The sequence below is a fragment of the Rhinolophus sinicus genome, chromosome 14 (assembly GCF_057876585.1).
Source record: "Rhinolophus sinicus isolate RSI-liver-muscle chromosome 14, RSI-T2T, whole genome shotgun sequence".
Taxonomy (NCBI): domain Eukaryota; kingdom Metazoa; phylum Chordata; class Mammalia; order Chiroptera; family Rhinolophidae; genus Rhinolophus; species Rhinolophus sinicus.
The window spans coordinates 26,261,905-26,288,742 of record NC_142514.1 but is presented as its reverse complement, the minus strand read 5'-3'; the positions used below and the strand labels follow the sequence as shown (position 1 = coordinate 26,288,742).

At 52.1% G+C, this 26,838-nt stretch overlaps 1 protein-coding gene and 1 non-coding gene across 3 annotated transcripts in view; one reads left to right on the top strand and one right to left on the bottom strand.

Moving 5' to 3' along the window:
- The window catches only part of EPHA10 (EPH receptor A10), a 55,456-nt gene extending 31,855 nt beyond the window's left edge, over window positions 1–23,601 (top strand). For both annotated transcript variants that reach the window (XM_088791029.1, XM_074334413.2), the window contains 12 exons: window positions 6,851–6,984; window positions 9,480–9,651; window positions 13,316–13,424; window positions 16,812–16,873; window positions 17,074–17,199; window positions 18,196–18,381; window positions 18,830–18,891; window positions 19,118–19,321; window positions 19,628–19,777; window positions 20,006–20,199; window positions 20,828–20,983; window positions 21,129–23,601. In XM_088791029.1, the coding sequence (XP_088647155.1) occupies window positions 6,851–6,984; window positions 9,480–9,651; window positions 13,316–13,424; window positions 16,812–16,873; window positions 17,074–17,199; window positions 18,196–18,381; window positions 18,830–18,891; window positions 19,118–19,321; window positions 19,628–19,777; window positions 20,006–20,199; window positions 20,828–20,983; window positions 21,129–21,243 (1,670 nt within the window). In that variant the 3' untranslated portion in view covers window positions 21,244–23,601. The remainder of the gene's footprint in view (window positions 1–6,850; window positions 6,985–9,479; window positions 9,652–13,315; window positions 13,425–16,811; window positions 16,874–17,073; window positions 17,200–18,195; window positions 18,382–18,829; window positions 18,892–19,117; window positions 19,322–19,627; window positions 19,778–20,005; window positions 20,200–20,827; window positions 20,984–21,128) is intronic.
- Window positions 5,939–6,041, bottom strand: LOC141572507 (U6 spliceosomal RNA). Its single transcript, XR_012497837.1, has one exon. It is a non-coding gene; the product is annotated as a U6 spliceosomal RNA (small nuclear RNA).
- Window positions 23,602–26,838: the final 3,237 nt, after the last annotated feature.

Genomic DNA, 26,838 nt, shown 5'->3' with positions numbered 1-26,838 from the left:
ATCCAGTTGCGGAGGGCGCAGCTCAGCCCCAAATCCAGTCACCGTTTTCAATCTTCAGTTGCAGGGGGGGCACAGCCCACCATCCCATGTGGTAATTGAACTGGCAGCCTTGTTGTTAAGAGCTCGCGCTCTAACCAACTGAGCCATCCGGCCGCCCCTCCAGAAACTCAGCAGCAGCTCGTTGTCTTCAATCTAGTTGTGGAGGGTGCAGCTCACTGGCCCATGTGGGAATCAAACAGGCAACCCTGTTGTTCAGAGCTCACGCTTCAACCATCTGGCTGCCCCATCAGTACATCATTTTTTTAATGGCTGATTAATGTTCCATTACATGGTTATACCACAGTTTCATTTATCCATTCATTGGTTTATGGACATGGGCTGTTTACACGTTTGGGCTATTATGAATAATGCTGCTATGAACATTTGTGTACAAGTTTTTGTGTGAACATGTTTTCTCTTGGATATATATCTTGGAGTGGGATTGTGACTATGTTTAGAGATAGGGCCTTTAAGGAAGTAATTAAGATTAATGAGATCATAAGGGTGGGGCCCTAATCCCGTATGACTGGTGTCCTTCTAAGAAGAGGAGGAGAGCCATCAGAACTTGCCTGCTGTCCCTGAGTGTACACAAAGGAAAGGCCAGGTGAGGACACAGCAAGAAGGATGCTGTGTGCAGGTCAGGAAGAGAGTCCTTACCAGAATACAATACGAGTCTGCACGCATCTTGATCTGGGATTTCTAGCCACTAGAACTGTGAGAAAATACGTTTTTGTTGTTTCGGTCTGCAGTATCTTGTTATGAGAGCCTAAGATGACTAATACATATGGTAAGTTTTTCCTTTTGAGGAACTGCTTGACTTTTTGAGGCATGGCCAATATTTATATCTTTTCTGGATACTAGACCCTTGTATTACTTTCCTAGAGCTGCTGTAACAAAGTACCAAAAATTGGGTGTCTCAAAAGAAAAGAAATTTATTGTCTTAGTTCTGGAGGCTAAAAGTCTAAAATCAAGGTGTCAGCAGGACCCTGCTTTCTCTGGCTTTTCCAGGGGAGAATGCTTCCTTGCCTTTTCTAGCCTCTGGTGTCTGCCAGCATTCCTTGGCATCCCTTGGCTGTGGATGCATCATTACGGTCAAGTGGTCATCTTTTCCCCGTGTGTATTCACATCATCTTCCCTCTACGAGTATCTGTCTCTGTGTCCAAGTTTCCCCTTTTCATGAAGACATGCGTCATATTGGATTAATGACCTCATTTTAACTGGATTACCTCTGTAAAGACCTTATTTCCAAATAAAGTCACATTCTAGAGGTAGTGGGGGTTAGGACTTCAACATATCATTTTTGGGGACACAATTCAACATGTAACTACCCTTATTAGATACATGATTTGCAAATATTTTCTCCTCCTCTGTGGGTTATCTTCCACTTTCTTGATAGTATCCATTGAAGTTCAAAGTTTTAAATTTTGATGAAGTCCAATTTATCTATTTTTTTCCTTTGGTTTCTTGTGCTTTTTGTTTCATATCTAAGAAACCATTGCCTAATCTAAAGTCATGAAGAATTTACACCTGTGTTTTCTTCTAGTATTGTAGTTTTGACTCAAATTATTTTAGAAAATGTGTTTCAATTTCTGGATGACTTGCTTGTGTTTATCTTTTTGTTTCTGCTTTTACTTCTCCATAATTAGAGAAAGAGATCTGTACAGTTTTTACTCCCTCCTCCCTTCTTCCAGCAGGGAAGGGGGATGTGGCTGTTGAGCAGGTTTCCAATAGTGTCCACTGTACTCTTGGCCCCCTCGGATGCTGGCTGAATCGCATCACAAATGTACAGCAGGAGAGCAGGTGCTTGGGCTCAGCTTTTAGCTTCATTCTCAGGATTTATCAGACTTTCATATAATATATCTCTGTGGGGTCAAATGCAACCTTCTCCTATATCTACATACTGGCGACCTGTTGCTTTCAACAAATGTTTCAAAAAATGACATTCCTGGGCCGGCCCGGTGGCTCAGGCGGTTGGAGCTCCGTGCTCTTCACTCCGAAGGCTCCCAGTTCGATTGCCACATGGGCCAGTGGGCTCTCAACCACAAGGTTGCCAGTTCAACTCCTCAAGTCCTGCAAGGGATGGTGGGCTCCGCCCCCTGCAACTAAGATTGAACATGGCACCTTGAGCTGAGCTGCCGCTGAGCTCCTGGAGGGCTCAGTTTGTTGGAGCGCGTCCTCTCAACCACAAGGTTGCCGGTCCGACTCCCGCAAGGGATGGTGGGCTGCGCCCCTTGCAACTAGCAACGGCAACTGGACCTGGAGCTGAGCTGCGCCCTCCACAAATAAGACTGAAAGGACAACAACTTGAAGCTGAATGCACCCTCCACAACTAAGATTGAAAGGACAACAACTTGACTTGGAAGAAAGGCCTGGAAGTACACACTGTTCCCCAATAAAGTCCTGTTCCCCTTCCCCAGTAAAATCTTAAAAAAAAAAAAGGCATTCCTAGCTACTTCCTATCCGTGCCCTCTGCTTGTATCTACAAGGGACTGTGCCACCTCCTGGGATGCTTCGTCACTCCTCTCCCTTTGTGCCCACATCTTTTCTGGGAGCTGCCATCTCAAGTGGATTTAGGCTGAGAGGCGCTCCATAGGGATAAGGAAAAGCACTTTTCCTCAAAAGCAGCTATGCAGTCAAGTGATGGCTGTCCATTGTCCAGTTAACAAAGACGGTGCTATTTTTTAAGGGTCAGACAGTGGGAGGAAGGATAAAGGACCTTTCAAGTTATTTTTAGGATGGGAGGCAGTGCCACTCTGTGGGCAGCTTAACCTGGAGGTTCACTACAATTCCACTTCTCAGTCTAGTCCCACTGGCTTTATCACAGGCAGGAAGATGCCACTCCACACCTCCTCCTCAGCTGTCAAGACTACTCTATGGTGATGTTCTGGGTTTTCAACTCTTTCTTTTAATTGGAATTTGACAAAGACTGGAGGTGGGGCTGCTAGATGGGTGGGTGCCACTTAAAACTGGAAGCCACGTTCACAGACTTTTCAAAGAGTGAGCTACGTATGCCCTGCCTCCATTTCCTGGGCCCATCACTACCTGACATCAAGCTCCCCTCAGTGCCCGGGAGTCACGAGGAACCTCCATGTGGCGAAAGCCGGAGGGCACTTTGAATCATCTTTCCCCATCTCTTCTCAACACACGACGCTGCCAACCACTGGCCTCTGTTGTTGGCAAACGTCTACTGAGTGCTCACTCTGTGTCCGGTATTGTGCTTAAGCTCTTTGTGTTCGTTACTTCATAAAATTCTCCCAGCAAGCCTGTGAAGCGTCGTCATTATTTCCAAGCTACACATGAGGAGACTGAGGCACTTGCTCATAGACCCGTAGCTAATAACCGGAAGTGTCAGGAGAGAAGCTTCTTAAAGGTTCTCTTCCTGGGACTTCTGCGACCTTGTTTGCTCCGGGTCCTCCTGTTAATTCTTCGGCTCCTCCTTTCCAAGCACCTTTTCCTTCGTCTGTCTTTAAATGTTGTGGTTTCTTGGCTTTACTTCCTAAACGTTTTTCCTCCTCTCCTTCTGGGTAGTTTTACCTAATCACTTTCTAATGGGTCTTGGATCTCCATCTTCCTCCCAGACACCTTTTGTGAGCCCCGGAACCCCTTACCCAGCTGCCTTTCCAGCAGCCTGTCTGGGAAACCCCTTGGATCAACACATGGCAGTGAAGTCGTGATCTTTCCCCCCAGGAACCTGGTGGTCCCTGGCTTAGTTCAGGTGTTAGTACTTGTTTGTTTGTTTTTGCTGCTATCCATTGGCGTTATCTAGACTAGTGGTTCTCCAGCTTGTCTACATATTAGAATCACTGAGAAGCTTAAACACACACACACACGCACACACACACACACACACACGCGCGTGCGCACTCATACTCTAATGCCTAGTCCCACCCCACAGAGAATATGATTTAATTGTTTTCAGTTGTACTTGGGCATCAGTATTTTTTTTATTGTGGTAAAAAATACTTAACATTAAATTTAGCATCTTAACCATTTTAAGTGTGTTAACTCTATGCACACTGTTGTGTAACGGATCTCTAGAACTTTTTCATCTTGCAAAACTCAAACTCACTGAACAGTTGAACAGCAGCTTCTATCCCCCACAAGCCCCTAGGTAGTTCTATTTGGTACTTCGTATGGTCATTCTATTTCTAATTCTTTGAGGCACCTCTATACTATTTTCCACAGCAGCTGCATCATTTTACATTCCTACCAACAGAGCACAAGTGTTCTAATTTCTCCACATCCTTGCCAACACTTGTTATTTTCTGTTTTTTTTTTTTTTTTTTTTTTTTTTGGGGGGGGTGATAGTAGCCATCCTAATGGGTGTGAGGTGATATCTCATTGTGGTTTTGACCTGCATTTCTCTGATGATTAGTGATATTGAGCATCTTTTTATAGGCTTGTTGGCCATTTGTATATCTTCTTGGAGAAATGTTTATTCAAGTACTCTGCCTATTTTTTAATTGTGTGATTTGTGGGGTTTTTGTTGTTGATGTTGAGTTGTAGGAGTTCTTTATATATTCGTCCCTTATCAGATATGTGGTTAGCAAATATTTTCTCCCATCCCATAGATTGCCTTTTCACTTTGATGATTGATTCCATTGCTGCGCAGAAGTTTTTAAGTTTGATATAGTCCCATTTATCTAGTTTTGCTTTTGTTTCCTGTGTTTTGGGTTTTATAGCTAAGAAATCATTGCCAGATTTGATACTAATTTCATGAACTTTTCTCCCTATATTTTCTTTTAGGAATTTTATAGCTCCAGGTCTTATGCTCAGGTCTGTAATCCACTTTGAGTTAATTTTTGTATGTAGCATATGGTAAGGGTCTACCTTCATTCTTTTACCTGTGGATATCTAGTTTTACTTACACATTTGTTGTAGAGTCTATCCTTTCCCCATTGTGTAGCTTCGGCACCTTTGTTGAAGATCATTTGACCATACAAGTCAGGGTTTATTTCTGGGCTCTCTATTCTGTTCCACTGATCTATATTTATTTGTGCTAGTACCATACTGTTTGGATTACTGTAGCTTTGAAATATGTTTTGAAGTCAGGAAGTGTGAGGCCACCAGCTTTGTTTTTCTTTCTCAAGGTTGTTTGAATATTGATGATCCTTTGAGAATCTGTATGAATTTTAGGATGGCTTTTCTCTATTTCAGTAATAATAGGCCATTGGGATTTTGACAGGAATTACATTGACTTTGTAAATCACTTTGAATAGCATGGACATTTTAACAATATTAAGTCTTCTACTTCATAAACATGGATGCCTTTCCATTTATTTGTGTCTTCTTAAATTTTTCAGCAATGTTTTATACTTTTCACTGTACCAGTCTTTAGCTTCTTTTGATTGTTTATTCCTGCGTATTTCATTTTTTTAAAAAAAGATTTTATTGGGGGAATGGGAACAGGACTTTATTGGGGAACAGTGTGTACTTCCAGGACTTTTTTCCAAGTCAAGTTGTTGTCCTTTCAATCTTAGTTGTGGAGGGTGCTGTTAGCTTCAAGTTGTTGTCCTTTCAGTCTTAGTTGTGGAGGGCGCAGCTCAGCTCCAGGTCCAGTTGCCGTTGTTAGTTGCAGGGGGCACAGCCCACCATCCCTTGTGGGACTCGAGGAATCGAACTGGCAACCTTGTGGTTGAGAGGACACACTCCAACCAACTGAGCCATCTGGGAGGCAGCTCAGCTCAAGGTGCCGTGTTCAATCTTAGTTGCAGGGGGCGAAGCCCACCATCTCTTGCGGGACTCGAGGAGCTGAACCGGCAACCTTGTGGTTGAGAGCCCACTGGCCCATGTGGGAATCGAACAGGCAGCCTTCGGAGTTAGGAGCATGGAGCTCTAACCGCCTGAGCCACCGGGCCGGCCCATACTTCATTTTTTTTGATGCTATTATAAATGGCTTTGTTTTCTTAATTTCCTTTTCAGATTTTTCATCATCCTTGCTCAGGGGCCATGCTAATCTTCTCTGTATCGTTCCAGTTTTAGTGTATGTGCTGCCGAAGCACGCACCTCCTTTTCAGATTTTTCATTGTTAGTGTATAAAAATCCAACTGATTTTTGCATGTTGATTTTTTTATCCTACAACTTTGCTGGATTTGTTTATTAGTTTTAACAGGTGGTGGTTGTTGTTTGGTGGAATTTTTAGGGATTTCTACATATCATCTGGGGACAGAGATACTTTCACTTCTTCCTTTCCAACCTGGTTGCCTCTGTTTCTTTCTCTTGCCTGCTTGCTCTGGCGAGGACTTCCAGTTCCGTGTTGAATCGAACTGGTGAGAATGGACATCATTGTCTTGTTGCTGATCTTAGAGGGAAAGCTTCCAACCTTGCACTGCTGAGTAAGATGTTGGCTGTGGTCTTTTCATATATGGCTTTTATTGGGTTGAGGTAGTGTCCTGCTATTCCTAGTGTGTTGAGTATATTACCTCTTGACCAGATCATTAGAATAGTTCAGTAGCTGGCCTTCCTGCCTATGAAGCTGTCTAATGTCTCTAATCCACAGAAAGTGTAGAAAGAGCGTGGGTGATTAGAACCAATCACCATAAGGGTCTGCAGCAGGAGACCGGGTGCTTCCCCCTCACCCCAGGAGCCCCTGAAGTGGAGAGCTGTAGGGTGACAGGGGCCTTGCTGCCCTCTGGTCTGGACCCCTCAGGCTCTGCCCCTCAGGAACCTCTTGTCGCACCCACAGCCCTTTAGACCATGCCCTCAGCCTTCCCTAGCCCCTCCCCCACTCCTGCATGCCCGGTCCTTCCAGCTCCCTGGCCTTGCCCTGCAGTTGGATCTCTGTTGAGAATCCCGCAATACTTACTTTCAGGGCCCTGGGAGGAGGATGAGATTCGCAGGGACCGAGTGGAGCCCCAGAGTGTGTCCCTGTCATGGCGGGAGCCCATCCCTGCTGGAGCCCCTGGGGCCAACAGCACGGAGTATGAGATCCGCTACTATGAGAAGGTGAGTCGGAGCCTGGGAAGGACCTGGGGCTGCATCCCCGGCTGTGGTCTGTCCCCTTTGCCAGTCCGCTTCCTCTTCTTTACAGCCTCCTCCTGGCAAAAGCCCTTCTTACTTTCTTACTAAATATGTCCACTGGCCTCCCAGGCTGGAGTTTCTTCCTGTCCCCTCCATACCGTGGACTCCCCTGCTCTTCCTCATTCCCTCAAGTCTCCGTTCCTCACTAGGCATCATCTTTATTTTCACCACTTTTGCCTAGTGTGCACAATTGACAAAGAGCTTTGTCTGCGGGCTGATCCAGAGTTTGTGTGCCCAAATCATATGCATGCAATTTGCAACACTTTTAAGAAAAAGAATGCAGAAAGATTATGTTGTCTCCATTTTTACACAAATGTGTGCGTGCTGGAACACATTGCTAGGTCAGCTGGTATAATTGCACTGATACAAAGGATGTGTAACCCACCATTTACAAATGAAAAATATACAGTGCTCCTTATTGTAAAGTCCTTCTGGCCAATTGATTCTCATAGGATGCTTTTGCTGACCTCGGTCTGTCATCAATCTGTGGTTGCAGTTCAATCATGATTTGACAAATGGAGTTACAGTCCAATCCGCTCTCTCTTTCCCCCATAAATATATTGTCTTTAAATCTGATATGTAACCTACTGTTAAACTGTTTCTCACCTTGGTGCAAACTTTATTAAAGTGAAACCTGGCTTTCAACTTCAGCACCATATGTGTCAGAACTTCACTCACTTCTCAGTGACTCAAGGGACTTCTTTGCTGACTCAGACAATAGTTTTTAAATCCCAGAAGTCTATTGAGAACTGTGAGTTGGGGCCGGGGGGATATTGGACAGGAAGGAGGAGAAACTTCTGAGTCACTGCGGGACGACCTAGAGGGTGGGGTGCCCTGACAGGTGGAGAACCACTGAGGGGGAGGGGCAGGTTTGGGGTAAGGTGGTGAGCTTGGCTTTACCCAAGTAGCATTCAAGGGGCCATGGGACATCCAAGTGGACTTGTAGGTCTGAAGCTGAAGGGAGAGGCGTGGGCTAGAGAAGGAGAGTTGGGCTTTCAGCACACAGATGGTCGCGAAGCCAGAGGACCAGAAGAGATGCCCTAGGAGGGGAACGTGAGTGGGACGAGTGGCCAGGACAGAGTTCTGAGGAGCCCTGCTATTTAGGAGACAGCAGCAAAGGACACTGGGAAGGAGCGAGGCGTACAGCAGTAGCTTAGAAAGGGCTCATTGAACTGACACTTGGGGATCAGAGTACAGACACAGAGTCTCGGAGCTGAGCTGGGCGGATGCTCGCAGGCCCTCAGAGAGTGTGAATTTGCTGGGAACTAAAACCCTGGAAAGGAGGAGCCAGTACAAAAGGGACTATTTGAAGTCTTCAGGACCATCTCATGGAGCCCAGTGACTGGGGTATTGCTGGAGCCACAGCGCCCCTCACTTGGGCGTCTTTCTGCTCCCCAGTCCAACCTCCTCCGCAGAGGGGAGTGCTCAGAGCACAGCATGCGAGGTGGGCAGCCGTGCTCCTTTCCTCCGCCCCGTCCCCAGCCTGCTCCGTTTCCTAGGTCCTGCAGCCATTGCCTCACTGTTTTTCTAAACTGTTCACATGCCTGGAAGGGAGATTCTGATTGGCCCAGCTTGGGTCAAGTCTTCCCTGGTCCCTAAATACCATGACCAAGGGACTGGGCCACAGGACGTCATGGAGGTGCCCTTCTGTGGGTGTGGCAGGGGCTCTAATAAGGAGGTGTGGGCAGAGATGACATGATGGGAGTGTCTGTAACACCTGCCGTTATCAGATGTGTGGAGGCAGCACGATGTAGAACAAAAAGCGCAGGACGTGAAGGAATGGAGGTGACACCTTGACCTTCATGTGACCTTCACCTCAAAAGAAGATAGAGATGCTGTTGCGAGGATTGTAGGAGGTCGGGCTTCTAGAGGGTCTAGTACGGCACCTGACGGTGAGCAGGGCCTCGCTCAGTGACGTCTGTCACCGGTCCCACTCTCCAGTGCAGACCCTGGGTGAGCTGCTTTACCCCCTGAGCCTGATTTCCTTATCTGTGAAACAAGACAAATAAATCGAAAAGATAGGACAGTTATGAAAATCAGATGACAAAGGGAAGAAAAGGCTTGTGAGCTGACCAAGACCAGGCAGGTATCAGGGCCCGTTTTCTTATTTTCCCCTCTGAGGCATCAGGCCCAGCTCACCCCTTGGGCTGCCAGGCCTTCATGTCCATCGTCCTCTCAGCCCCGAGAAGGAGGATCTAGCACGTTCTGTAAAGTTTCTCTTACTCTGAGGTGGGGCTGTGCTCACTGACTGTGGGGTGGGAACTTGGGGGGACACTGTGGAAGAAACCTGTGCAGTCCCCCGAGAAGACTTTAGTCAGGTTCTCGTGCTCCTAAGGGTGCTCCCCGGCCCCTCCCCTTTCCCCGTCCCTCTCCCAGAGGCGTGGGTCTGGGCCTCACGCCGCCATCGCCGTTGTCCGCAGGGTCAGAGCGAGCAGACGTACTCCACTGTGAAGACAGGGATGCCTGCAGTCACTGTCACCAACCTGAAGCCGGCCACCCGCTACGTGTTTCAGGTCCGGGCTGCTTCCCCAGGGCCCTCCTGGGAGACCCAGAGCTTCAGCCCCAGCATTGAAGTACAGACCCCAGAGGAGGGTAAGTGCCGAGGGTCAGCGAGAGGGACCTGGGCAGGAGACAGATGGGAGAGGGAGTATATGTGACATTAAGAGAGCCTACAAAACTGTTTAATTCATTAAAACCTAATTAAGTAATAAATTGGGAGGCCACTAACTGATATCTACTTGGCGACATGAATTAGATTGGGTACCTGTCCTGGAGGAGCTCACAGGGAAGGGGGTCATGAACCCCTACACCCCAAGTCTCCGCTGTGGCTCCCTGCCTCACAGGACCTATCCCATGTCTTGTGGAAACATCCCTGCCCTCCCCAAGATCCCTGCTATTTCCTTGGAAGGAGTTCTAGTGTCATGGTCACCTCTTGTTCTGACCGCTAAATTCTTGTTCCCATTCTGCTTCTCTCTCTGCCATCACCATGGACCCAAACATGGCACACTCGGCCTTAGAGGGTGAAGCCAACTTCAGTGAACGTTGGGGGCCGTGTAGAGGGGGTGCACTGCAGCAATCAATGAAACAAAACAAAACAAGAATTGCACACTTTCAATGGTGAATTGTATGGCCTGGGAATAATTTCTCATTGGAGCTGTTATCAAGACAAAATAAAACAGAAGCTGAACATTAGATATCTTGATCCTAAAACAGCTCCAGCTTCTCTACTGCAGTGCTCTACCACAGCCCCCCTTCACTTCTCTCCCCTGGTTCCTCTTCTCCCAGCCACCCCCAAGTTCCCTTTCAGGATGCCCACAGAGCATTTAGCCCCCTCTTTTGTTGTTTCGCCTGCTGCTAACCCAGCCCTTGGGGTCTCACCTCTATCTACCCCAAGCAGCTCGTGAAAGTATTTTCCTAGACAAAGGCAATTCCCCCTAAGAGGCATTCTGGCACCAGCTGTCAAGATAATAATTCTTTCCAACCTGCTACACGAGTCTAATCCAAGATAGGAAGAGTTCTGAGCCCGAAGGGAGGTGGAGATAAAATGTTGAGGGAGTCTGAGTTCTGGGAAGGAAGACAGCACTTCTTGCTTGGATGCCTGTCTGTGCCAGACCTCAGCCAGGTGCTGGCAAGAGGAGATTAGAGCCATGTCTTGACGGCTGGGGAACATTTCAATGTGTGGAGACGGGCAGGGAAGGCATTTTGGAGAGAGGAAGTCATCTGAACAAAGGCTCATGGCTCTTGCTGGCATGAGTGTGATGTGTGTGTGTGTGGGGGGGGCGGAAGAGGGGCTGATGACCTCCATTCTTCTGGTGTTTCTACGTTAATAGCTACTGTTCAGTTCCGCAGCCTCCTTTGCTGCGGGCCTGGCTATGGGGGGTTGGGTCTTCCAATCAGCAGAGTACTTTTTCCAGTAGCTGTGACCCCAAATCAAGATCATGATGAAAGCCCATGCTTCAGCACTGTATTAGTTATCTATTGCTGTCTAACAAATTGCCCCCAAAACTTAGCAACTGAAAACAATAAACATTTGTTATCTCCTGGTTTCTGTGGGTCAGAAATATGGGTGCAGCCTAACTAGGTGCCACTTGGCTCAGGGTGTCTCACAAGGCTGCAGTCAGGGTGTCCTCTGGGGCTGTGGTCATCTCAAGGCTGAACTAGGGGAGACTCTGCCTCCCTGCTCGGGTTCTTGCTAGCTCTTACAGTTCCTTGCCTCATGCGTTTCTCCATGGGGCTACTCATAACACAGGAACTAGATTCTTTTAGAGACTGTGAGTGAGCAAGAGTGCACCCAAAACAGAGGCACCATCTCTTGTAACCTCATCTTGGGAGTGCTATCCCATCACTTTGCCACATTCTGTTCATTAGAAGCGAGCGACTACGTCCAATCCACGCTCCAGGAAGATGAACACCAGGAGGTGGGGACCCCGGAGGGCTGCTTCCCACGAACACCCCATCTCCATTCTCCATTTCCATGTCCACCTGGACCCTGTATTTCTAACAGTCCTTGGTAACCACACCCCCTCTGCCCCTGGCCAGACCCTGAGCCCTGTTCCCCACCTCTGGAACCACGGGCTCTGAAATACCCTCTTTGACCCTGGCTTTGGCGGCCTCTGACTCTCCCTCTTCTGTCCCTTTTTACTTGCTCTGTGACATCCATCCTCATAACAGCTCTTGGGGTCTGACCTCATTTCCCAGGCTGTCAGCCCCTCCTGGCCACACATCCATCTACCCAGCTACTGCTGGTTGTCCTGGCAGAACTACTCACCAGCTCTGCTCACCTTCATTCCCTAAACATCGTGCTGCACCTGCCCCCCCAGCCCCCAGACTTGGGTCATCCTCCTCTGTTTGTCCTGCATGAGGCTGCCCTGAGAGGTGTATTTTGAAATCCCAGGTTAGTCTTCAGGGTTGGACAACATTTTCCCAATCCTCGGTAGTTACCCCAGACCTCCACCTCTCACAAGCCTCCCCTCCCCCCACACTCCCAGCCAATGCCCTCATTCCTTTCCCCTGAGGCAGACGCTCTGTCCACTGTCCCTTGGCTCCCTGTGACCCGCAGGATAAAGTCCACATTCCTTGGCCTAGCACTCAAGGCCTTCCAAGTTCTGTCTCCTCCCCGGTTCCCTGCATCCCCCCACCTTCCGGCTTCACATCCTGCCACTCTCTGCCTCCACAGTCTCTTTCCAGCCACATGAGACAACTTGCCATTTTCCAGACCCAGCATGTGCATCTAAGCATCACCCACCTTGTCAATCTTCCCGGTCAGACACCTCTTCTGTGAAGCCTTCCTCACTGGCTTAGGAAGAAATTACTGTGCCTCTGCTCAGCTGTGTTCATTTCTGTGTTTCTTTTTTCATTCTGCAGTTAAGATTTTTGTTTCTGTCTCTCCCACTGGTCTGTACAGTCTTCCAGGGCAGAGATTCTGGCTCATTCATTACTGTCTCCCCACTACTAGCACTAGCCTGGCACACATGATGGATGGATGGATGGATGGATGGAAGGATGGATGGGATGGGATGGGATGGGATGGGATGGGATGGGATGGGATGGATGGATGGATGGATGGATGAGATGGATGGATGGATGGATGGATGAGATGGATGGATGGATGGATGGATGGATGGATGGATGGATGGATGGATGGAGCGATGGAGCTAAGAGCCTGGGGTCCTCTAGGCCCCTCCCTTGGTGAAATAATTCAAAGCAGAATCTTTTGGAATCAGGTTCAAATCTTAGGCTCATTATTTATTAGCTCTGTGACCTTGGGCAAATTACACAGCTTTTTTCAATGTCAGTTTCCTCAGCTATAAAGTGGAGACAGTAACACCTGACTGGCTTATTGTGATGATGAAGCAGGATCATTTGGTTAAGGCACATGGCATAATGTCTTGAATGGAGTAAGTGTGCATTAAATGTTAACTCTTATCATTGTTGGTGAATGGTCTGGTTTGGGGCTGCGGAGCTCAGATGAGAGGCCATTCCCCCTTCAGAGCTACCTTAAGTCTCATTGCCCATCTGAAAAGTAAAGAGGGAGGCGCAGGCCAGCCTGCCTGGATCCCTGTTCTCTCTCAGAGCTGGGCTGCAGTGGAGGCGCCCTGCCCTGGAGAGAAGGAAGCTCCAGGTGCCTCTTTGCTGGGGGCTGCCTGGTCCCTCCGCTGCGGGAAGGCTGGCCTCAAGTGCAGAGGTGCTGTGGGGCGAGGACGGGAGTCTGTCCTGGGGCTCACCCATGAGCATGGTCCTCTGCCTGCCTTTGCAGCTGCCTCCGCGTCCAAGGGCCAGAGCCCAGCGGTCGTCATCACCGTGGTGACCGTCTCAGCCCTGCTCATCCTGGGCTCCGTGATGAGTGTGCTGGCCGTTTGGAAGAGGTAGGTGGCTGGTCCCGGCCTGGCTGGCCCCAGTGCACATTAACGTGTGCTCACAGGCACCTCTCTCTGTACCCGCGTGCGCGCGCATGCAGACGTGCACATGCACGCGCACTGCTGTGGAGCTGAGGCCTGGCTAGCGGCGCCCTCGCCCCTCCCCCCACGTACGCTCTAGCGGCTGCCAGCCCTGCAACTAGCTCAGCCGCTCGCTGGGGATGAGGGGGATTTAGCTCCTTAACTCATTAAATGTCAGAAGGCATTACTGAGGACGGAATCAAGCTCCGGCTGCTCCAGTGTGATTAGGATTCTCCTGAGGCACTCAGAGGCCTGCAGCCCCTGCCCCCAGGGGTCTTGAGGCCCTTGAACACAGGCATAGAGAAGAAAGGCATAAATTGTGTTGTGTGTGTGTGTGTGTGTGTGCGCGCGCGCGTGTGTGCGTGTGTGTGTGTGTGTGTGTGTGTGCACGCACGTGTGTGTGGGAGGGGGGACGATAAGGAGAACCCCCAACCCCCAGCAGAAGGAAGCTTGCAGGAGAGTGGGCAGAGAAAGGGGATGGGAGGAGGGGAAAGATGTGGAGCTTGAGTCTGGCTCAGAGAAGATTCCAGTCCTTTTACACACAGCAGAACCCTCGTGGTATATATTTCCCCCTTCTCCCCAGGGCCACGCTACCACTTGCAGAGGTTCCCCAGGCAGGTACCAGGGTGGGGCTGAAGTCAGCCTACTTGAGGGGTTAGACAGTCTACACGCAAAGGGCTGCATTGTAGGGAGCAGACGAGAGAAATGGGCTGGCCAAGGAGCCACATCTCAGCAGCCTGGAACTGCCTGTGGGCCAAGGGGACACTGAGCATTCATTTGGCACTGACTGCTTACTTGGCCGTAAGTGAGGCACTTGAAGATCCAGCTCTTTAGTGACAGAACTTAAAGGTCCATATGTTGGACCTATTGGGAAAGCAGGCAAGGGCAGGAGCTGACAGCATCTTGTCCTGGCCGTGAGGTGGGCAGCTCAGAGAGGCAGAAAGAAGAAAGGGGAGAGGTGAACAAGGAGCCGCTCTCCGGGAAGATTCTGCAGGACCAGAGCGGCTGCCCAGGAGTGCCTCGGATACAGACGCACTGGGCAGGCAGAGCAAGCCAAGGAGTGGATTTCAAAATGTGCTCAAAATCAAATGGCAGTGAAATGGGGGAGAATCAGCCGGTCTAGTGCTGATGGGCCTGGAGGCAAGCTGCTCCAGCAGGCGTGTCCCAACTTTGCAGACCTTAAAATCTCTCCCTGTCCCCCACTTTCCGAATCTCTGTAGTGCTTGCTCTATGCAATAGTCTCCTCACCTCCACTTTCCCTCCTCAGTCCATCCTGGCTCGCCCCACTTCTTACTAGAGGGTGTCGTCCAGTGGAAGCTTCTCACCTTCTCTCCCACTCTTGCATCCACTCAGCCTTCCCGTTCATCTCTACCCACCTCTCCCGGATGTTCCCCTCATTCATGGCAGTCCTGTCACCACGCTGGGTGACTGCAGTAGCCATTACACCACCAGTCCCAGTTCTTGGCCCCTCAGTTACCTGACTTCCTCATTCCCAAGGACCTTCTCTTCTGTTCCACCTCTGCTTCCTTCTCCCATGTCCTGACAAGGACCTGGCCATCACCCCAAACACTGATCCACTTCTACTTTTGCCCTGCAGCTCCCTGTCCTTGCAGCGCGTTCCTTCAGCCACATCTGCTGCACCTGCTCTTTAACCCCGTCATTAGCCCCTCACCTTCACCCCCAGTCTTCTCTGGGCCTCTCCCTTCTTTTGCTCTAGAGGACATGTCTTCCTCTTAGCCAGGATCAGCCCTCCTACCTGGGACCTGAACCCACCCCCTCTTACAGCTCAGGAACCTGTTACTATTTATAATGTCCCTTTCTCTCCTGCATAACAGCTAACATTTATTGAGTTAGTAGGGTCTTAGTAAGACCCTTAATAAGGTCTTTGCAACAGTGCCATCAGGCGAGGCTGTCGTCTTTATCCTGATTTTATTAAAGAGAACACTGAGCCACCCTGTCCCAAGGTTGCCAAGTAGAGGAGCTGGGAAGCCGGTCGGTGCAGTCACGTTCCAGAGCCCATGCTGTTCACTTCCTGTTGCGACCACTTCATCCTGTATGACAGGCAGCCTTTCTCCCCTTTCCCGTTGGTATGGAACCGCGACCACCCTTCTCCATCCTCCTTTCATGCCTCCGCCTTGAGCCTTCGCACGACCTCTCTCCCTGCGCCACTTTTCCTCCCTTGGTACCTAGACATAGCCGCCCTGACTTCCCTTTATTTCCCTCCTACTTCGCCCACTGTTCTCTTGTGATCTCCTTGGCTTCCTTCTCCTGCACCCAATCTAAACGTTGGGGGTCCTCAGGCTTCTTCCTTGCCCCACTTCTCACAGCTCCCGAATTTGTATCTCCAGAGCCTACCTCTGTTCCAAACTCCAGACACACACACACACACACACACACACACACACACACACACACCCCTAACTCCCTTTTCATTGAATCCCCTGCTTATACCATAGGCCCTGCAAACTCACAAGTCCTTACATGAACTTCTGCTCTCCCTGTCTTGGTAAATGGCAGCACCATAAACTCTGCTGGGCAAGCTTTCTCCCACTCCCTTCCTGCTTTCTAGCAATCTCCAAGCCCTGTGGCCCTGTCACTTAAATGTCACTTGAGTCCTCTCACTTTTCCCTCCATGGTCACCCTATAGCCTGAGCCACCCCCATCTCCTGCAGGGACAGCAACAGCAGCTAGGATGATCTTTCTAAAATGCAAATGGTTCACAGCACCCCCCTGCTCAAAATTCCCTAGGGGCTCTCCTCTGCTCACAGAATAAAAGCCAAAGTCTATCTGGGCTGCAAGGCACTGCCTCAGGGGCCCCTAAATGCCAGCCTGTGGCTTTGTTGATTGTGATGCAGTCCTTTGTTCCACAGCTGCTGCTGTCTCAGGGAGCCGTTCTGATGGCTCTGGAAGGGGTCAGGTCCAACCATTATGTTGGTTTTCCTGACTAGACCCGAAGCTGCCCCTGAGTGCAAGGCCTGCCTGTTTGTTCACCTGTAGGCAGGGGGGCAGCTTGAGCTTAAAGTCAGGGGTGTGGATTTGGGTGCCTCTGGAGTGGCAAGAATGTGCACTGTGTCTCAAAGTGAAAATAACTAGGAATGCTGATGGGCTGAGGGGTTAGGTTGGAGCTAGGGTTACGTGTGTGCTGTGGGGAGGAGCTTTCAAGCCAGCAGAAAAAGAAGGTCCATCCCCTGTGGCACACATCTTGTCCTTTTGAAAGGACAAAGACATGCCGCCTTGGGATGCTGCTGTAATGGTAAGGGCGGGGCAGCCTGGCTCAGGGAATGGCTCCAACTCTGCACCCCTCTCCCCTCCCAGGTCCTGCAGCTATGGCAAGGGGGGTCAGGACGCCCATGATGAGGAGGAGCTGTATTTCCACTGTGAGTTGTCTGGGCCTGGCTTCAGGGGTGGTGGGCACCATCCTACCTCACTCCTCAGCCCTCCTCCTTGCTGCCATTGCATGACTCCCACACTTCCCGCCCCTATCCTCAGGCCCGTGTGTCTCTCTCTCTCTCTCTCTCTCTCTCTCTCTCTCTCTCTCTCTCTCTCTCTCTCTCTTTCTCTCTCTCTGCGCTCCCAGTCAAAATCCCAACACGCCGCACGTTTGTGGACCCCCAGAGCTGTGGGGACCCGCTGCAGGCTGTTCATCTGTTCGCCAAGGAGCTGGATGCGAAAAGTGTGACTCTGGAGAAGAGCCTTGGAACAGGCAGGCTGGGGGTCCAGGAAACCTTGTCCATCCGAGAGCCCTGCCTCTGCCCTAGCCCCTCCCACCCTGGAAGCCATGCCTTCACCCCAGTCCCCCGCCCTGCCGAAGAAGCCCCAAGTCCATGTCCAGCCCCACCTCCACCCACCAGGTTCCAGAGTAAGGGCTGGCAGAGGAGTCTGTGACCCTGCCCTGCCTTCCTACCTTCTCCCTGAACCCAGGGTCCCTGAGATCTCTCCTGAGCTCTCTCAGGCCCTTTCAGGGCTGGTCTCTGCAGGCTGCCACTGGCAGAAGTTTAACCCCAGGCCTCCATGGGGCAGCTGGGAGCGGCCTCTGCACACTTGGGGGCCAGACATGCCCGAGCTTTAGTCCTGGCACTACGCTGACCAGCTGCGTGATCAGTGTCTCATTTGTGAAGTGGTCATGATAGCTGCCTCAGCAGGAGCTGATGTGTGGCCTTCACAAGCTCAGCACGAGGCCTGGCTCATGGTGGGTGCTCGCCCCCTAACGGTTAGCCTCCTGGTTTCCTTTCTTCCCGTCTACAAACCATCGGCCCCTGTGCTTAGACAAGGCAGCTGCTCTCACCAGGAGCCTGATGCTATGCCCTCACACTGTTGCCAGACCCACTGGGCAGACGCCGGAAAGGGGCCGCGTGGCAGAATGGATGTCATCATTATCCGTCCTGGGTCACCCTGGGCTTTGGTAACCTTCAGTGTTCTGGCATATGCCAAGTCCTCTCTCTGAGGCTCTGAAACCTCCTGCTGAGGCAGGCAGGGAGGAATCCCCGTTTCACACAGAAGAAAACTGAGGCCAAGAGGGGGAAAGAGAGATGAAGCCCACCACACTGCTGGTCCTCAGTTTCTCAGGAGTTGACCCCAGGAACTCTGAGTCCCAGACCAGAAACGCCCGTGATCCAGAAGTTGCTCCTCTTCAGCTCACCCTGCCAGGTTGGCTGGGAGTGGCCTCCAGGGGGGTGTCTGAGGTGCTGTGTCCCCACAGGGCACTTTGGGGAGCTGTGTTGCGGCTGCCTGCAGCTCCCTGGCCGCCAGGGGCTCCCTGTGGCCGTGCACACGCTGAGGGAAGGCTGCTCCGACTCTCAGAGGCTCAGCTTCCTGGCCGAGGCCCTGACCCTGGGTCAGTTTGACCACAGCCACATCGTGCGGCTGGAGGGGGTCGTCACCCGAGGTAGGGCCCATGCAGATGGAGATGATGGGGCGGGAGGGGGGTGCTCCTGTGCCCCAAGGCCCTTCCCTCAGCCATGAGAGGCAGTGCCTGTGAGTCCCAGCATGGAGAGAAGGCCTCAGCTTTCTTTCACTGACTCAGGATGGCCCCTCTGACAGAGTGACCTTTCTGACTTGTGGTCACATTCTGGGGGGTGGATCATTGGACCTTGGGTGATCTTTCTTAGCAAACTTGTTGCAGCTCCTGACCTTGGCATTTGTCACCCTGCAGCTGACTCCTTTTTGTTCTTCAGCATAGGGGATCCTGGGCTGGGAAGGAGGGTGGCAAGCTTAGAGGGGTATGGCCTTCGTTCTGGCCATCTTGGCCCAGGTCGGAACTTATGTGGGGGGAGCATGTATGCGGAGGGGAGCAGACAACTCAGCCTCTGTATGTTCCCCGTCCCTGGGCACAGGAAGCACCTTGATGATTGTCACTGAGTATATGAGCCATGGGGCCCTGGATGGCTTCCTCAGGGTGAGTGGCCTGGGCCCTGGGGGGGTAGAGATGACCATGTTATTCTTGGTTCCTCACTTTTCTCTTTGGTGGGGCTTGGAGTTGAAAAAGTACCCACTGACCAGGCTGACCTGGTGGGTTACGGGGCAAACTGAAGCCCAGAGAGGGCCACATGACTTCCCGAGGTCACACAGCACCAGAGAGGCTGAGTGTACAGCCCTGGTCTTGGTCTCCTTGTCTCCCTCAGAGGCACGAGGGCCAAATGGTGGCCGGGCAGCTGATGGGGCTGCTGCCTGGGCTGGCGTCGGCCATGAAGTATCTGTCAGAGATGGGCTACGTTCACCGGGGCCTGGCCGCCCGCCGTGTGCTGGTCAGCAGTGGCCTCATCTGCAAGATGTCCGGCTTTGGGCGGGGACCCCGGGACCGAGCAGAGGCTGTCTACACCACCATGGTGAGGGCTTCCTTCCCCCAGGCAAAACTGCTCTATTTCCCGTCAAATTGCCCTGGAGTCGCATCCCCCCCCCCACTTGTGCCCCCTTCCCTGCTGTGTCAAGGTCACTTCCCCCACCCTGCCTCTCGACCCAGTTGGTCCCGAATAAATGCCAGTGTGGACGTCACCTTGTGGTTAGCTTGTGTGCCTTCCCCAGATGTGCCGCTGGGAGGATGGCAGGTGGGGCTGGCTCTGAGGCTCGGTGGGGTGGGGAACCTGGGTATGACCCCGTCCATTTCTGCCCCTGACCTGCGCACCTGCCCACAGAGCGGCCGAAGCCCAGCACTGTGGGCAGCCCCCGAGACGCTGCAGTTCGGCCACTTCAGCTCTGCCAGCGATGTGTGGAGCTTTGGTGTTGTCATGTGGGAGGTGATGGCCTTTGGGGAGCGGCCCTACTGGGACATGTCTGGCCAAGATGTGAGTGACCCGTGGCTCCAGCTCCTTGTCTTCTGATCCTCTTGCCCTCTGACCTCAGACCCCAGTTCCCTGACCCTTGACCTCCTAGCCCCAAGCCCCTCTTCACTGTTTACTTGCTTCTTGTCCCGTCTGGCCACCACTTGAGTCTTCCTTGGGATAGAATGTGTGTGTATATTGGGGGTACCTAAAACCTCTTGTCTGCTCCCTTCCCCCACCCCCATGGCCCAGGTAATCAAGGCCGTGGAGGATGGCTTCCGGCTGCCCCCCCCCAGGAACTGCCCCTCCCCCCTGCACCGACTGATGCTTGCCTGCTGGCAGAAGGAGCCAGGTGAGCGGCCCAGGTTCTCCCAGATCCACAGCATCCTGAGCAAGATGGTGCAGGACCCAGAACCCCCGAAGTGTGCCACAGCCACCTGTCCTAGGTACATTCCCATCTAGCCCCATCCACAGCAGATACAGCTGACCTCTCCGCTGTCCACAAATGGCCTCCCAGGTGCCCTAAGTACAGCTGCCTCCCCTGTGTTACCCCTCCTGTCTAGGTATGACTGCTCACCCAGCTGCCCCAGAGAGAGCTAATATTCATGCCCACCTGCCTCAGGCACGTAACCTTTCATCCAGCTTAGCCACTTCTGCTTGTCTTGGATTTTGCTTCCCGTGTCCCAAGTACCATGACCGTTGACTGGATAAATATATGTGGTAATAGTCCTAACACGTTTGTAGTTCCAGTAAATAAAATATGTGAAATTAGTATTAGTTGTCCCCAAAATGGGTCACCTCCCAAACTCTCCTAGGTATGTCTACCCCCAAGCTGTTCAGATACTCCCAGTCCGTTTAGCTGGCTCAGGTGCAGCCCACTCACTTCCACCTGCCCGAGAATGTTGAAACTTCGTCTGCTCTGAGAATGCCTAGCACTCCATGTGAGCCAGGCCTGCCCTGGGCTCAGTTGCCTCCTCTTCTCCTGTCCTTTTGAGCTGGCCTCTCCTCAGGAGAGTGACCAGGTCTGGGCACCAGATCCCTGCTGTCCGCTGACCACTGCTCCTCTGCCTCTAGGCCTCCCACCCCGCTGGCGGACCGTGCCTTCTCCACCTTCCCCTCCTTCGGCTCCGTGGGTGCGTGGCTGGGGGCCCTGGACCTGGGCCGCTACAAGGACAGCTTCGCTGCAGCCGGCTACGGGAGCCTGGAGGCCGTGGCCGCCATGACTGCCCAGTGAGTCTAAGCAAGCCAGGGGCCCTGCCGCTGCCCATGTGGGAAGCCCAGCCTGTCCTGATTCTGGGCCCTTCCCTGTCCAGACAAGGGAGGGAGAGCAGAAGGTGGGGGTGAGCTGGCTGCTCTGACCAGCCCTTCTTTGCAGGGATCTGATGAGCCTGGGAATCTCTTCTGTGGAACATCGGGAGGCCCTCCTCAGTGGGATCAGCGCCCTGAGGGCACGAGTCCTCCATCTGCAGGGCCGGCGGGTACAGGTGTGAGCAGCCCCCAACTCTTCCAGGCCAGGACCCCAGGGAGGCTGCAGACCCAGCCCTGGCAAGCTGCTCTCCACTCCTGCGGAAGTGAGCATTTCCTTCCTTCACGTGGGGCCAGTTTCCTCCCATTTCACTGCCTACTCCTTCTATCTCCCCCAGTCTGAACACCTTGCCTGACTCAGGCCCCCTGGAAAAAGGGTCAGATCCTTGGAGAGGACCCTTGAGAGAATAGCAGGAGGAAATGCAGGGTCTCAGACACTGAGGGCGCAGAGGGAAGGTACAGCTTTAAATCTCCGGGCTCATGCCCTTCTGTCTTCCATGCAACAGGGAGCCTGGCCTACCCCACTATCTCACAGACCCACTGGCCCACAGGCAGCACAGGTCACTGCTGGGCTCTCATTAGACCTGCCAATGACCACAGCTGCCTGGTCGCCCATCTTGTTGGGCCCTGGAGGGGCAGCGTCCTCAGCTCCTTGTACTGGGCTGAGCCCTGTCTGGACACTTGTCCTGAAGCCTAGGCAGCAGAGGTGGCACTGAGCTCAGCGCCCCGAGGGCCCTAGACCCAGGAGCTGACTTCTGCTTCCCCGGCCCTTGGGCTGACATTCAGAGCCAGGGTGAGGGTCCTGGCTGGGTCACTCAATGTCCTGGTGCTCCTGAGGCCCTGCCAGCCTCCCCTTGGCGTTCCTTTTATAAACTCTCTGGCCAGGACTCCTGGGAAGAGCATGAGGTGAGATGTTTCCTCCCCAGGGGGATCCAAGGAATTTGCTGTCCAGCCTTGGGGAATGGTGAAGAAGAGAGTCTCAGAGATGGGTCTTCTCTCTCTGACAGGCTGGTCCAACCCTCACTGTACAGATGGGGAAAGCCGAGGCCCAGTTGAGGAGCTAGGGCCAGGCCTGGGCTGGAACCACGTAGGCCAACTTCCCGTCTAGGGGTGAGGTTGGATCTGGAGAGAGCGGCCTTGGTCCTGCCCTGTGATCCCATCACTCCTTCCTGAGGCAGTCAGAGAGACTGAGGTGACCCCCTGGTGGAAGCTCCACCCCCTGGCCACCACCCAGCCTCCAGGAGTGCCTCCTCCCTCTGGCTTCTGCAGGCCTCTGCAGAAGTGGGTGCACTTAGCTGACTCCAGAGATCCTCATCCAGAAGGGCTCCCCAAAAGTTGTGGTGATTGTGAGGCCACGCTTTCATAGAACGGCAGGATGGCAGCTGGGTCTAGATAGGGCCATGGGGGCTGAGTCTTTCCGAGTCACCCCTGACATGCCCGTTCTGGGTTTCACTGTGTATGTTGGGGGTAGGAAGGAAGAGCCAAGGGCTGGAGGAAAGGGGTAAATGAGACCCAGAGCTGGCCCTCGTAGGGCTCAGACCAGGTGGGGAGATGAGCTCAGGCACCAAGAAGCACCACAAGGGTGCCTTCCAGTAATGGCCCAGGGCCCCATAGGAAACCTCGGGTCTGTGGGCTGGTGGGTGGAGGGGCAGACAGACGCTCTCTTGATCTGTGTATATGGGGGATGTCTGAAAAGGCTTCTTGGCTGAGAGACTGCCTGGGAAGTTGCCCAGTGTCCTAAAGGTGGGAGAGAGTTCCTTCTTTGGGTGGGTAGTTTTCAGCAGGCCCAGATGGAGGACCTAGGACAAGAAGAGTCCAAGCAGATGGGCCAGCCTGAGGAGGGGCTGCAGTGCGTCTTTGGGGAGCGCCAGTGGTGGGGGATGGTGCTCACAGCAGTGCCTTTGGCCTGGCCCTGCCGGGGCAGCTCTGCCCTCCTTAGAGTCCCTCCAACCCCTGCTCCCCCATCTCCTGGGCAACTGCCCAAGTTCAGTGACTTTGGGGGTTCTGGGGGACACTGAGCTATTGCTCAGTGCCAGGTGCCCTTCAGACTCTGCACCCCACCCCCTGCCCCCTGGGAAGCCTGGAGAGGACACGGCATGGGACCAGCGTCCAGTCTTGGGTGGAGGGAGGCTCATCTCCGTCTCCAGCTCCATCTGTCATGCTCTAAAGGTCAAAGTCCCCTCCCCCCCCAGCTGTCCTGCAGAGGGGCTCCTGTTGGCAGGACTTCGGTGTCCAGGGTAGATCTCCCTCCACTGAGGAGAGAGGTCCCAGAACCCTGAGGGGTCCCAGGCCTCAGCCCTGCACGGGTGCTGGTGCGATGCAGGCTGTTGGCCCTCTGGGAGCCCTCTACAGATCTATTTTTATATGGAACTTGTTCACTGGACAGAAGGAAGTGGCCTGCAACCCCCGAGCACCCCCATCTGAGCCCACCCAGGAAGGGAAGGGGCTGGTTGGGGAGGTGATTTCTTTGACTAAATGCTGGAGATGTTTTTATAATTCTTGGGTTCTATATGCAGGACAAAGTAATAAAAATTTGTGTGTGATATGGTGCCTCTTTCAGTGACAATCGCTTAACCATTAAGTAGCTTGTGTGGGAGGGTGTCCTCCCCAGCCCGTTGAGGGGGATCTCCAGAGTGTGTCCGAGATCTCTCTGCATAGAGACGAAGCAGACTGCCCCTGCCATGAAACTTCCCCCAGTCTAGGGGAGGACACGTTTAGGAAACATGACAGCTCTGCTGAAGTCTGCCCCCTTGGGGCTCACAGCCAGAGCATGGAGGACCCCCTCCAACTCGTAACACAGTGCCTGGCACACAGGAAACACCCACTAAGTGACACTAGCAAGGTGTGAGGCACCGGGTAGACATACCCTGTGTGGCTGGGAATTGAAATGAACTTCTCTGGGCGCTGAGGCTGCTGATTGGTTGGCAAGGATCTGCTCATTCAGTGAACATGTGCTTAGCACCTACTAGGAAGTTAAGCCCTCACTGCCTAATAGGGGGAGTCAGTTAAGGCCCAGCGATAGGGCTAAATGCTAGGTGTTGTGGAGTCCAGTGGAAGGCTTTGCCTGACCTAGTCCCTGGGGAGCTGTGAGAAGGCCCCCAGGGAAAACCAGGTCGTGAGTTCATTGCCATTAACCGGTGACTGAGTTCTGGACTCAGCTCCTCACATCACACTGCTCAGGACTGAGTAAAACTTACTACTGTATGGCACCCTCTCTCTAAATCTCTTTATACCTTTGTCATGTACCGTTGAGTGTCTGCCAGTATCTTGAAAAAAACCCCCGCTAGTCTCCTCAGGATATTTCCTACCCATATTAGTAGCTGTCCCCGCCCCCTTTCCCCCCTTCCCCTGGTCTTGGGGCAACAGAGAGAAGTCAGAAACTCCTTCTGTTCACGGAGACCTCATGATGCCTCCCAGTGTCTTGCGAGCCCAGCATGTGTATCTCAAGTCTCTCCCCAAGAATATGTTTGGACCAAGATTGCTCGTGTACGTTCAGAAAAACTAAAAATCCCAAACCAAGTTTGTTTCCCCATTACAGACACCTTACATCCCCCGCAGTGAGGCTCCATCTAGCCCCTTCTTCCTCCACCACCACACGCCTTCGTGACAATCAGCTGGGGCACTGCTGGGAGTGGAGATGAGTAGGTTTGCCAGGATGAGCTTTGCGTCAGATTTGCAGGGGTTGTTTCTTTGGAGACGGGCATCTGCCTCCATCCTGATGGCTCTTGGGCATATTGTGCCACGGCAGCATGTACTTGTGCGCACTGACAATTTGCCGATGGGGAGCTGGGCTCTTCCTGGTGTCTCGGTGCCAAGGGTATGTTGTGTCCTCCACCATCTCCATCATCCGAGGATCAGAAAACGCCAACTACATAGATGCTAATATCAAGTAAGGGGAAGGTGATGGCAAAGTGCAGGAGGCAGGAAGTGCGGTTACAGCTGGCGGGGAGGAAATTGCGGGGAGAGGGGACTTGTTCCATCGGTGAGGTGATGCAGGTGGGGATGATAAGGGGCTGGGAAAATGCCTAATCCTGGAAAGGGCAAAGAGAAGGTGCCTTAGCCAGAGTAAACTGGATTCCAGACTCCTGTCAAGTGGGAGCTCAGTGTAGGCTCTGGTTCGGCTTGGTCACTGTCATATTGTCTCTTTTGTGAAGCCACATGAACTACCTATTAAATCTTCAGCATGTATGTCAGGCTCAGTTTTCGGTATGGGTTAACAACTGCCATTGTGTAAAATTAGGAAAAGCAAATCCATTTATCGGAGTTTGTGCACATGTGGACATTGAGACATACTTTGTTTTTCAGGGATTAGGACACATCGCGAACTCATTGTTGGTGACGGGGATAGTAGTTCCTTTGAGCTAAAAGGTATGTCTGATGCCATGAACAAATGACGGTTAGGTGATGTCCTGTCACACGCACCCTAGGAACTAGCTCTTCCTATGAATAACTTAACTCTTCGTAAGGCATTATATTTGGAATTCTTTCAATAGGAAACCCCAAGGAGGGCTTTTGGAAAGATCAGGGGGCTTGTCGGGCAAAGAATGAACCTGTTTATTGAAATTCTAGGGTTCTGAACTCCAGGCCCCACCCTCCCTTCACCCCGGGGCAGCTGCTTTTATTTACTTTATACACTCGGGCAGTGGGTACAAAGTACATAGCCCACAGGCCTGAGGTAGGTAACAAAAGGAAGTCTAGTAGGGATTGCTTTGAACGGGAAGAGGGTTCTCTAAGGACCAAAGAAAGCTGCTACTCGGCTCCAGTTGACGTGGCCTGTGTTGCCGAATCTTATTTTTGGAGGCTAGAATCATTTTTGTGAAACCTCGCAATTTTAAATTGTTACCAACTAATTTGAAAAACAAACTCCAAACAGTGAAAGTGAAAGTATGTCTGTGAACTGGGCAGGTAAGGTTTAAATTTTCTTTGCAACATTCCAGCCCTGAGTTCAGCCGAAGCTTTAAATCCTGGAAGGGGGAACTCGTTACCTTCCAAATCAGCCCCTTATATGGAATGGACTGCTCTCTCTTCATCACACGATTGGCATTTATTAGGCACCTACTACACACCACCCGCTTCCTACCATTGGGTTCCTTTGGGCAGTGGAGCAAATGGAGTGAAATAGGGCGAGCCTGGTTCTGGGTAACGCATGTTGGATCCTAAGTGTTTCCTTGATGTCAGGCTCTTAACACTGTACCAGGTCAAAGGAAAGGGTAGAAGCCTCAGGTTTGGGGACTTAATTCCTTGAAATGAGTAACTTTTATTCCAAATGGTGTCACTGACCAAAGCGTCCTTCTCCATAAACTGGCAATGGCAGGTGACCTGGCTAAGTAATAACCAGATGGTTCTCTTCCTCCATGAGTTCCATGCTGATCATTTTCAATGTAGAAAGAATTCCGGGCAGGCAGACCTGCCAGAGCCCCAGAGCTCTGGGACATGAGCAGCAGGATCACCGAATTGCTTGCGCCAGGGCTTTGTTCCTGGCCAAGGCTTGACTGTATAGGTGAAGTATAGATACCGAGGTTTTGACCTCCCAGAGGTAAATTTCTAGCTCATGGAAAAAAGGTACTGGGGGAAAAGTTCTTGGGGTAGGTTATCTCTGTCCTGGATTTGGGGGTGAGGGCCCTTTGTTCAGCTATCAGAGAGATTCTGCCTGAGGTAAGATTTTCACATCTTGTGAGACAAGTAGCTGTTCACAGACCCCCACCCTCACAGCTTCAGCTCCAACGCTGCCTCTAGTCCAGGTAGCACGGCTTGGAGGTGACAGGCAAGCTGAACACTGA